A 12,245-nucleotide genomic window follows, 5' to 3' on the forward strand; every position below is an offset into this window, starting at 1 on the left:
GTGCGGCTCCGCCTCGTAGCACAGTACCTCAAACTGTCCTTAACCACTCAACGTTAACTGTGCCGGACCCGACCTATGCATCCTTTTTACTGTAGTCCTGACGCGGGTCAAGTTTTGGAAGGGGTTTCTTTGAGTTTAACTTACTTCAAAAGGTGAATCTGTTGTTTGGGACTTATTTTTGTTTATTTAGGTTGATAACTGTATTTGTTTATTATTTTTCATCAGTAACCCGGTGTGACAGAACTAATAGGACTGCGTCAAGTTTTAACAGGTTACAACTTGACTCCGTTGCAGTAGAAATAATCCGGAAGCAACTTTAATAACGACCCGCGGTGCGCTGCAGGCACGTGGACGGCCACCCCACGTCACGGCGAGCAGCGCGCTCCCTTTTCTAGGACCAATTGAATCGTGGCTTCAGCTCCAGAGTGTAAATATGTTTCGCTAAAAAGGGAAACCGTCGGACGCAAACGCCGGAGCACCTGCAGGTGTCGTCAAACGGAGCTTTTTGTTTCATTCCTCCACCTCATGTGTCCGTGGCCTTGAAGCGCTGCATCCATGGACTGAAACACGGTTGATCCCGTCGCCGTTTGCCGACGGGATCATTTTATACATCGGGTTTTCTGACGGTAAATCTTTTGTATTTATCACGCCATTCTGCCGTCGTTACGCAATAAAAGGAAATCAAAAAGCGAGGGGATCTCTCCGGCCGAGCTTGTTTCAGCGGCTCACGCCCAAATAATTTACGGTTGTTTTTGCTGTTGTATGATTGATTTTATTCATAAAAGCTCAGTAGTTTATTCGCTTGAGCAGCAAAAAAAAAAAAAACAAGTACAAAAATAGTATGAAACTCTTAAACGCTACTGACAGATGGCTCGTCGTTCGGCGGCTTCCTGTTTTGTTGTCCATGCAATGCATTCTGGGAGCAGCACGTCTCTGCAAACAGATTCAGTTTGACTGAGGGAAGACGTGTTTCCATCTTGAAAAGTGGGAACAGATGGTTTGACATTGCGTTGCCCGGGGCAACCGTAACCAGCTCCAAACATTAGCCAGTCGGCCATTTTGCCCCATGTTTAGCGCAGCCCTGGATTTTCTCTCCAGTTGGTTTGTTTTTATTATTAAATACAATAAAATGTCGATTTTCTTTTTTTAAAAACACTGTCAAGAGGGGGTTCAAAATGGCCGCCTTGCACCTCTTTGGCGCAGGATCAGTGTCTCCATGGTAACGCGATGTGGTCCCCGCGACGACTTAATAAATAGAAAACTAAAAGTAGATTAAACGCTGGCCTTGACGCCCACTTTGATAAATGGATCAGTGCCTGCAAAGTGTCCTCTGAACATTTACATTTATTTTTAAAGAATCCTTAAGTTTTTCTCCAACACTCCTTAAACGATGCTTCAGAATCCACTTGACTATATTTGGGGATTTTTTTCTGTTGAACAGATGAGGAGCCGCGGGTACTTCCCTCCTCGGGTCAGGACCCTGAACCTCGGAGTGAAGGAGAAGTTAAATCAGGTGAATCATCTCCCTGCTCTTTGAGGTTGGAGATGGAGGTTTTTAAAAAAGGGACCAAACAGGGAGGGAGGTTCCAGGCTCTTCCCACTATTTACAACGAGTCATTTTGGCTTGAAACTGGAGTTTGAGTAACGTCACCCTAAATACATTCAATTCCAGAAGGACATTTGGTAAAGTTTACGTTTTTTTGCAGATCCCGATCGAATCTTATTTCATTCAGATAAACAGGAACACGCGCTGTGGCGCTGCTTTGAAGTCGCAGTTATTATAATAATTTTTGAAATACATCGCAAAACACTTCCTGAACATTTATAAAGTTTTAGCGTCACATTTTTCAACCTGATAATTGGAATCCATTTTGGGACAGTTCATATCTGGAGGAAGCCGTGAGGCTGAAAATATTTATTACAAAAAGTTTCATTTAAAGTACAAACGTCGACGCTTAAGGATGAAATAAAATGAACGTCCAAGTCAATTGATCAGGAGCTACATGTGATGAAGAGGCACTTTGAAAAACAACTATATAAATACAACACTGATAATAACATTGAACTTTGAAGGGAATAACTTAGCTAACCTTACACCCTGTTATCACAGCAATTTCATTTAATTTAAGTAATATACAGGAAAAATGGATGAAAATACTATTTTGTAATAAACTGGTCATCAGTAGTTGTAGGAATTACATTTATTTGTCGCTCAAACCCCAGAATTATATATGACACAGTACTTAATTCATACAGTGTCCTTGTATGTTACATATTAAATACCGTGTAACTATCGACTGAATATAAACCTTTTTATTACTAAACGTTGTTGCGAGCAGCAGGACTGGTGCTGTGGATGTTTACTGACAGCCCCACCTACAATTTAAATGGTTTTGGACGTCAGGACGAACTTGTTTCGCTTTCCTTACACAGAGTTTTAGTTTTGGGATCTGATTTAGTGTAAACAAACCAGTGACTTAATCGGCAGCTACTGTATGGGAGCATCCCTACTTGCAACAGGAGGAGGTTCCCAGACTCCACCTGCTGGCCGTCTGTGAAACTCTTGTCAGCTGCCGGAGCCACAGAGCGGCACCTCCCTCCGTCCCGCAGTCGGAGTTTGGGGCACCGGGCGCAACCCGGGGGCGGCTGCGGGGCGCTGTCGATCGTCATCCTGGATGTAGTCTGGACGGGACGGGCCGTGGCGTCGTCACTAGGCTCTCTGGAACTCCGTCAGCTGCTGCGGGAGCGTCCCTAGGCGTGCTGGGCGGGGTCGGGGCAGGGCTGGCTGTGTCGGTAGGTCATGAGGAAGCTGGCTGACTGGTGCCACCAGTAGAACATGAGGACCAGCAGGACGTGCCACAGCTGGTGGCTGGAGCCCACGTAGTTCAGCTGACCTGCACAACAGGACGTCCTGACAGTGACGATGTGTTTCAACTGTGACGTGCAAGTACTTGGTTACTGTACTCGGCTGTATTCTGTTTGAGACTTTCAAATTATTTCTCATACAGTCACATTTTATATATAAAATTATATATTTTAGATTGTACATATACTTTTGTATATAGAAAGTATGCCAAAAAAACCCTCAGACTGGATCCATCAAACTGCTCATCAATGATTCATTAGCTCCACGTCATAAAGTATATTTGAGAGTACGAGTACGCTGTGGGAACAGTCGCATCGCACCCTTTCAAATAATGAGGAGGTTTAAAAAGAGTGTTCACCGGGGAAGTATCGCTCCGGGACTTTGGAGACGTAGAAGAGGAAAGCCAGCGCTGCCAGGAAGTACATCCCCAGCACCCTGGGAAGGAAAGCCTGAGGGAGATCCACCACAACATCAGTACTGCCGAATCAAAGCTCCACGATGACATAACGTCCAATCATAGAATGTTTGAAATGAATCAAATCATAAACTCAAATTAAAGACTTTTTTTAGGACCCCATGAAGATATTGGAAACAGCCAATATACGTTTTATTTATAAGTCGCAACAACACTTGCTTAAAATTCACATTTAAACATGATGGTGGAATCCAACGACTTGCCGTGTACCTGTGTGAGGGGGGCGGCGAAGCCCCCGCTGAGCCACACCCAGTGCAGCGTGGGAACCAGGCCGTAGCCGGCCACCGAGCAGAAGATGAGGGAGCGCAGCTTCCTCCACTGCTTGCTGAGGTAGTGCGGGTGGATCTGGGCGAAGAAAACGGCCAGGATCATGGCGAGCACCGTCAGGAGGTAAACCTGACGCCAGTACTGCAGGGACACAGAGCCAGGGGTCAGAGGTCGTGGGGGGTATTCTATCCAGCACTTGTACATGTAGAGAGGACGACGAGTCATTTAACAAAACAGTCGTTGAAATTAACCCACAACGTGATGTCTGACATAAAAATGGCAAAGATAAAAACACAGCTGGACAGTACAATCACGAGACGCCTGTAGTTCAATGGGAGGAACTTTACGTCTCATTCTTTCATTTAAAGTGTTCACATTGAATTTATTTGAGAGGTGGTATTTCATTTGAGTGGAAAATTAAATCACTTCCAAACAAAGTATAGATTCCTTCAACGCGCCACCAGCGATTATCAGGATAATAAACCCTGATCAACAGACACCTTTTCCTCAGTTTGAACCACGGTGTCACGCAACGTTTCCCCCAAACCAAGTTGCATTCTGTTAACAAGTTAAAAGTTCCAAATGTGAACAGCGAGCAGACAGTCCGTTCTTTGTCCCTTCTGGGTGTTTGGTGGCGAGCGAGGCCTCCATCCAGTCACACTTCCTCATGTGACAAATCCTGCTGAAATTCACAGTGAATAAATTTGCACCAGGAGGCGGCGAACCGGCAGCGAACCGGCCAGCTTTTCAGGGAAGTTCTCCACCGACATCAGACGGGACTTTGGTTTCCAGTTCAGTTAAAAGTTGCAGATGAAGGACTTTTACCAGTTTACATATATAAAAGGGCCCAGCACCATCTTTCAGAGCTGGTGGCCAAGTTGGCAACCGTGCATCAGCTGTTGGTTGCCGAGTTTTAATCATTTTATAATTGAGTGATAATAAGCCTAATGATTCTAATCCAAATTCCAATATTCTTACTTGTTTCACTATATTTGACAGAGTGAATGAACATATAAGAAAACCCATTTCCATGGCGTAGGCTTCTAAACATAAGGTGTACTGCGCTACCAGACCACATAAGATGGTTGACAAGGGCCTATCTATATATTTATTAGGGCTGTCAATCGATTGAAATACTTATCACATGATTGTCCATAGTTAATCGTGATTAATCGCAAATTAATCATATTCTTAATCTGTTCAAAATGTACCATAAAGGGATATTTTTCAAATGTTTAATAAAATATGCTTGCTTTATGCAAATGTTGTTTACTGAAACCAATTAATCCAAAACAATGACAAATATTGTCTAGAAACCCTCAAAATGTACTGCATTGGTACTGTCTAACCAATGGCGAGAACATAGAACGTGCAGCACATAAGAACAGTTTTATTTCTAACGTTTTAAATTGTGCCGATGAAAAAATTGCATGATGACACCATTAATGAATTATTACAACATTGGCATCTGCTACCATGCCACGACATACATATGGTGAGGCACATCCATCTTCCGCTCGGCGGACGGCTTTGTAGAAGCATTTTAACATGTTTGCCAATCGCATTGAGTTCAAGGTTTCACTAAATGAAAGTTTACATCTTTACATCTTCAGTATTCAAAATATGTTAAAAGTCATATAGATTAAAAGTGTATATATAAAAGTGATAAATATTTGCATTTTTGATTTTCCATTTCATTTTGAGTATTTTCTGCAGATGGTGATATGAATTGGCCAGGGGTATGTGTGTGTGTGACAAAGTATGTCGTATTGTCATGGATATATCCACAAGACGTCTGTATCGATGCAGCATGATACCAAACAACATCACCAATGTTTTGCGCTGACCCTCCCTCACCGTACATCTCATACAGTATGTCACTTTGCTGCGGCGACTTCAGACTTGATGTGATTGTAAAGAACACACACAAACAGATCAGACAGCGAGGATTTCTTGTATCAGCAGAGAACGGGTCAGCATGGACACTGTGACCGCTGTAGGTAGTAACCACTGCACAACGGGAACAGCCACAAGACCTGTGCTTGTGGAGATGCTCTGACCCAGTCGTCCAGCATCACAATGTGCTCCTTGTCAAAGTGGCTCAGATCCTTACCACGCCCATTTTTATACTTCAACAACTCACTCTTCACTTGCTGCAGAATATACCTCACCCCTTGACAGGTGCCATTGGAACGAAAAGATCAATGTTATTCACCTGTCAGTGGTTTTAGCGCGCGCACGCACGCACGCGCACACGCACACGCACACACACACACACACACACACACACACACACACACACACACACACACACACACACCTTTTTCTTTGGGGACTTGGCTCTACCCACATGCTGAGGCCCATTTTTGGCACCGAGCGGGGGGTAGGGGGGTGGTTGGTTGGGGAAAGGGGGCTGACGGACTCCCAGACTGGGGAGCGTCATATGGCGGGGAACTGGGAGCCGTGTGAAGGCAGCCATCTGGTTTGAGCTGAAGCAGATTTAAGCCGCGTTCTCGGGCACAATAACCCGGCGAGTCCAATATGTGGGGGAACGACGAGGCTGCGGCGAAGCCAAACACTCCGAGGGAGGAGAGGGATGTGAAAGTGGGTGGGCGGTAGAAAGGACGAGCGCTGCTTGTGTCATCCCAGGCTGTGTTCCAGATCCTTCCACCCAACAGAGAGTGCTCACCAGGAAAAATGTTTTCAGCCGGAGAAGGAAGGGAAAAAAAAAACAAAAACTCTCACATTTATTCAATTAGTGTATTTCGAAGGCCGTGGTGTCACATGTTCACTTGACATTCTGGCCCACGTGGATCTGGAGACGCAGCAGTACCAGGGCCTAAAGACCCAGCGCGAGTACCCAGCGCTCACTGCCTGGTCCTTGCCGACACAGGACACAATCGCTGAAATTGATGAACTCCTTGCTTAACTCAGAATCATGAAGAACGTTCCTGACGTGGAACCGGATCTCGTTTTGAGAAGCGACAACATGCTGTGAGGTGGGTAGGTAGGTTTATGTCTCAGAGCTTGTTTTCAGCACGACGACACGAGGTGGATCGGACCCGACCCGGCCAGCTCCACCTGAAAAGGCTGAAGCCCTTTACCTGTTACTTTACCATGGAATTAACAAATACAAAACACAGCAAAATTAAGTAACTTTGACAAAGCGATCATTTCAAGGAAGGCTTCTCAACATGTAGTTTGAAGTTTCCAAAAATCTAAAAATGTGATCTATCATCAGGAAAACCGCCAGTAATGTAAAATATGTTGACACATTTTAAAGGGCTTCAACAGAATTTGACATCAAAACGCTCCTTGAGTCCCACTGCAGAGTCCACATTTGGATGGAAGACTATATAATGACTTTTAAGGCCCCCACAAAACATAACCATAGCGTTCTGTAAAGGGCTATTACAAAACATGGCGTTATGCACAGTGTGGAAAACAAATCCCACCTCTTTCAGCTGCGGAGGAATTCATTGACTTTTAAATTGAAACTCGTAGGCACGTAGAAGTGAGCGGAGAAGAGGAAAATTGGGCGGTTGATGATTCACAGCAGGTTAAATGTCTTCCTGCTTCATCTGCTCTGAACGGCCAAATTTAGGCCGAAGCGGAATTTTGAAAAAGAAAATGTAAATCCAGCAACTGATTAAACCTAGCACCGTTTCCTCTGAACCGGTGCAGCATGGAGGCATCAGAGCCAGCGGGACAGGGCAGGTCGGCGGAGAGCAGGGCCACGAGCGGCATATGTGACGACAGACATCTTACTAGAATGTCACACACACACACACACACACACACACACACACACACACACACACACACACACACACACACACACACACACACACACACACACACACACACACACACACACAAAGTTTCGTGATGTGACCTTTTCGAGCGAGCGACGCCTGCTCTTCCAGACGTACTAGACCCACAATGCATTTCTTCTCTCTCTGAAATCCACGGATTCATAAAAATCTCGTCTCGTTGAAGCCACGGCCCCGCACACTCACTACACCTCGCACACCCTGTGCTACAGATAACAAACTAGCCGCGGTCACAGAGTCACCCCTTCCAGGGGAATGTAACTCAGCTTACGTTGTGGCAGTAGAAGGCGTAGAAGACCCCGGGGACGTAGCATCCCAGAATGCCGATGGAGACTCCGGCGTAGTCCAGCGCCATCCAGCGCTGGCTGGTTTTCTCCGAGCGGTGGCAGCAGAACAGGTGGAAACCCACCGAGCACAGCATGCACAGCTAGAGGGGGGAGAGATACGATTTTTTAATTCATTTATTAATCCCTGGATGGAAATTCAGGAGAGTGGGAAACAGTGTAACCTTGCAGGCTCCATAAATCATTGAAGACGAGTTATGTACAAGCGAGAAAAATCATAGCAACTTTACTGAAGATCATCTGATGCTGTACTGATATCTGGGTTCAAGTCTGATATCTAGTGCACGTAGTCAATTTGCTACCAGCAACTTCTCCAAATCCTTGATAAACCACCACAGATGTTTTTTTTTAGTTTTTTTTTTAAACTTGTGTATCTGCATCATCCTGCTCCACCCTCCCTGCATTGTTAGATATCAGCTCCACTGTACCTGGAAGCAGAACAGGGCGATGGAGTAGATGACGTAGTCTTCCCTGGAGGCTCCGGTGGCCGGCAGCACGGCGGCCATGTTGTACACCCCCAGAAAGAAGAAGAGCAGGAAGCCCAGCAGGTGGCTCCAGATGTTCACCGTCTCATTGGACAGAATGAAGAGACTGACGACGAGATAAGTTGACTTAAGAACACTTTATTAAACCCATAATTCAAGTGTCACAGCAGCATTTTATTGTTTTTGCTGCTAAAAAATGTGCACAATATCTGTAGGCACTGCCACTTTGCATTTCACTGCATACCTGTATGCATGTTACTGACAAAAATCTTGAATATTTTTTTTTTAAATAAAATAAAATACAGTGCAAGTCAAGAAAGGGATAAGAAGTTAGATGGAGAGAAAAATGTAAATCTAATAAAAGAGTTGGAGTGGAGTAGCACATATAGTGAGAACAAGAAGAAGAGGAGAGACACCCGACACTTCACTTATAGTCATCGCTTTCGGCACAATAACAGAATAAAAATATGTAAAAAGTGATACTGGAAAACGACTTAATACTGGAGGTGCCTTTCGTGCCATGTCTGTAAATTCATCAGGTTAAGGCACTCGGCCTGGAATCTCAAAATTAAATTAGATTTTGATACAAACGGCCATGATTAAATTCAATCACATGTTGATGAAATGGCTCAATGCAAGATTTTGTATCAATACATTGTCATTTCATAATTGCCACAGGCTTTTCAGTTTACCATCTGACGTCTGTTACAGAAATATTCCACAGAAGTTAAATACAGAAATTATATACTTAAACTTAATTTGTGACTGATGGTATTTCATTTAAAACTAAAACAATGGTTGCATATTTTCCAAACATTACAATTTTCAAATTGATTCAGAAATGAAAGAAAACAGAATAGAACTTCCTCAGAGCATTTCTTTTTTATCCAGTTCTTCATCTTCACGAACCGTAAAGTAATTTTTCAGTGCCTTTATTCACTCAAACTGTAACATCTGATAGTTGCAGCGTTCTCCATAACAGCAGCTGCCCCCCCCCCCCACCTTCAAATTTCAAGCACATTTAAACCATGAAAACACAACTTAAGAACGTTAACAAAGTGCCGCTGACCTCTTGATGCAGAGTCTGGAGGGCAGGTAGGCCCTGTATCCGTCCGTGATGTAGGGGTTTTCCCGCAGGAAGCCTGGGATCTGCTCGTAGGTGTAGAGCCGGATCCCCCGCGGCACCAGCACGGGCCAGTACTGGTAGCTGCCCAGCTCGATGTAGTGCGACGTCTGGGCGCTCTTCAGCAGCTTCTGGGTCATGGCCGCGCCCTCACACTTGGCCTTGGTCTGACCAGAAGCTGGAAACGAGGGCAGGTCAGAGGACGTACAACACGACTCTGTGATGTCAATTTAACTTTCATTCTGTGTTTTTTTAGGGAGTTTCATTTCAAAAAGCGAGCGAGTCGGTGCAGTGTCGTACTTTGTGTTTCCATGTAATTGAATGAGACAAAACCTCAACTGGACTCTTCAATCCTGAATTTCACATTTAAAATGACAGACACATCATCGCTACATGCTGTAAATTGTCTGAACAAACTCGCCCCGACGCCAAATACTTTTAAATGCGCTTGCACTTCAACCTTTAATCTTGTTCCAGTTTTTTTTGTGAGTCGAGTTTCTAGTTTTAGCACAAGGTCTGAGCCCCAACAACCAAGTGTATGCGGCTTCGGGTCTCCCTGTGTGTTGGCCTGTTTTAAATTGCACTTTAACCTGTTATCGCTGTGATTTATTATTGTTTTTTCAATGTTGTTTTTTTTATGCTTTATCTAAAGCACTTTGAAATGCCCGTGGGAGTGTAAATATATATATACACACACGAACACACATGTATGGATAGACAATAAGAAACATTATATCCAAAATAAACATAAACACACAATATACATAATGCACTAGACATAAAAGACGTAAAATATAATACACAATATTATAAACGTGATTTAAATTGAATAACTGTACTTATTGGAGGGTCGAGGAGTAATACATCATTTTTAGAGCAGGAGAAACGAAGCAGTGAGCCGCTGTTAATCAGGCTCAGGGGCTCGGGGCTAGCTGTTAGCCGGGGCTAGCTGTTAGCCGGGGCTCCCTGCCTGATTAGAGCCGGGGTTCGAGCCGCTCACCTTTCAGTTTGCTGTAGGTGCGGTGGGAGCCATTCGGGGTCTTGTGGAACTTACTGAACATCACTTGACCGAGAAGAACGCGCCGTTAATTCACACGAAACAACAGGGTCCGTGACGACGCTCATGGCTGCCGTCCTCCAGGTCAGCACTGACGTCACCAGCGGGGGTCCCACTGCTGGGCCCGCGGCTGCCCCCGAAAGTGCCTGAGTGAAAAGATACCGCGGTGAAGATCCACAACGACGGCGTTAGTGTGATGATGATATTACTAATAAAAACAATAAAAACAAAATAATAATATGAACAATAATAATAATAGTACAAACAATACAAATCGTCATAATAATCTTCATAATAATAACAATAATAACAAATATAATAATTATTATAACATAATAATAATAATTATAATAATAATAATAATAATAATAATAATAATAATACATAATAATACATAATAATAATAATAATAATAATAATAATTATTATTATTATTATTATTATTGTTGTTGTTGTTGTTGTTGTTATTATTATTATTTGGCTTTAACAACACCTCTACTAAACTTCTACTACTTCTACTACTGTAGGGAATTATTTTGTAGGGAATCTATGAGAAGAGTAATTTTAAGAGATGTTCAAACAGCCAAGCCGCACACACACACACACACACACACACACACACACACACACACACACACACACACACACACACACACACACACACACACACACACACACACACACACACACACACACATCCCTTCTCATTGACACAACTTTGACTTGGACACTAAGTGATAAGCACACACCCTTTATGCAGGAACCACCTGAGGCGTTGTCACGGCCTGCTGCCGGTCCCCGAACCCTGTATTGACCATCTCCAGTGGAACATCTCCCTGTCACTGGCTGTCCACTCGGATCCTTGTCAGGACCGGTCCCTGGCCCTGGGCCCCGGGCGGGGACTTCAGGTGTGAGGGCCGTTGGAGGAGGGCCGTCACCCTCGCTTCCTGCGTCTTGTGTTATTAACAGCTTTAATCCTCCAAATACAACCCAGTGCAGCAGCAGCCTGGGAGGACAGTCCTTAACCAACACCAATGTACTTTGATTATTTGTTTTTAACCCTGTTACCCTGTTATATTCTCAAAATTTAATTACATGTATCCCATATCAGGAGATTACACAGACGTGTATAATTTGTTGAGAAATATAATAAAAATATATTTGCAATATATTGCAGATTTTGACAGTATGTTAAAAAAATCACCTTATATTTCATATGTTTTCCATACATTTTCCCTAAATAAACAGAGCTATATTTGTATCCAAATAATATAAGAATATTATATAATATATATATATATTATAAATAATAATAATAATTATAAATAATATATAAATGTTTTGTAATATTTTCTTGAATGGAACAATATCGGCATGCATTGCAAAATATTTTCTAATATATTTTTTATAGTTATCAATGAAGGTATATTTCTTCAGAAAGCTATGGCAGCCAGGAAGGTCATTTTGTATTAAATATATATAATTCTATATTTCAAACACACACACACACACACACGCACACACACACACACACACACACACACACACACACACACACACACACACACACACACACACACACACACACACACACACACACACACACACACACACACACACACTTCATGAACACATTCACATTGTTTTGAAAATGACTTTACTTCACCTTGAACCTCTTTGTTCTGTGTTTTACGTCTTTTCGACATTGTGTCGTCTGGACAATATTTCTGTTTCACTGTTTTCTCTTCTCTGACCTTGGTTCACCCTAATATCCTAAAATGAGAAATGCTCAGGA

At 43.3% G+C, this 12,245-nt stretch overlaps 1 protein-coding gene across 1 annotated transcript; it reads right to left on the bottom strand.

Moving 5' to 3' along the window:
* Positions 1 to 759: 759 nt before the first annotated feature.
* paqr3a (progestin and adipoQ receptor family member IIIa) lies at positions 760 to 10,535 on the bottom strand. Its single transcript, XM_080003491.1, has 7 exons — positions 10,394 to 10,535; positions 9,340 to 9,571; positions 8,214 to 8,376; positions 7,713 to 7,868; positions 3,552 to 3,749; positions 3,225 to 3,315; positions 760 to 2,894 (listed from the first exon to the last, which is right to left on the bottom strand). The coding sequence occupies exons 1-7, from the start codon at positions 10,452 to 10,454 to the stop codon at positions 2,752 to 2,754; spliced, it is 1,044 nt and encodes a 347-aa protein (XP_079859617.1). The 5' UTR covers positions 10,455 to 10,535; the 3' UTR covers positions 760 to 2,751.
* Positions 10,536 to 12,245: the final 1,710 nt, after the last annotated feature.

Source organism: Zeus faber, assembly GCF_960531495.2.
Source record: "Zeus faber genome assembly, chromosome: 7".
Classification (NCBI taxonomy): domain Eukaryota; kingdom Metazoa; phylum Chordata; class Actinopteri; order Zeiformes; family Zeidae; genus Zeus; species Zeus faber.

Coding starts and splice junctions, on each gene's coding strand:
- paqr3a (XM_080003491.1), bottom strand. CDS start 10,454: ATGTTCAGTAAGTTCCACAAGACCCCGAATGGCTCCCACCGCACCTAC. Junction 8,377..9,339: donor TCCAGACTCTGCATCAAGAG/GTCAGCGGCACT, acceptor TCTCGTCGTCAG/TCTCTTCATTCTGTCCAATG. Junction 3,316..3,551: donor TCGCCGCCCCCCTCACACAG/GTACACGGCAAG, acceptor GATCTCCCTCAG/GCTTTCCTTCCCAGGGTGCT.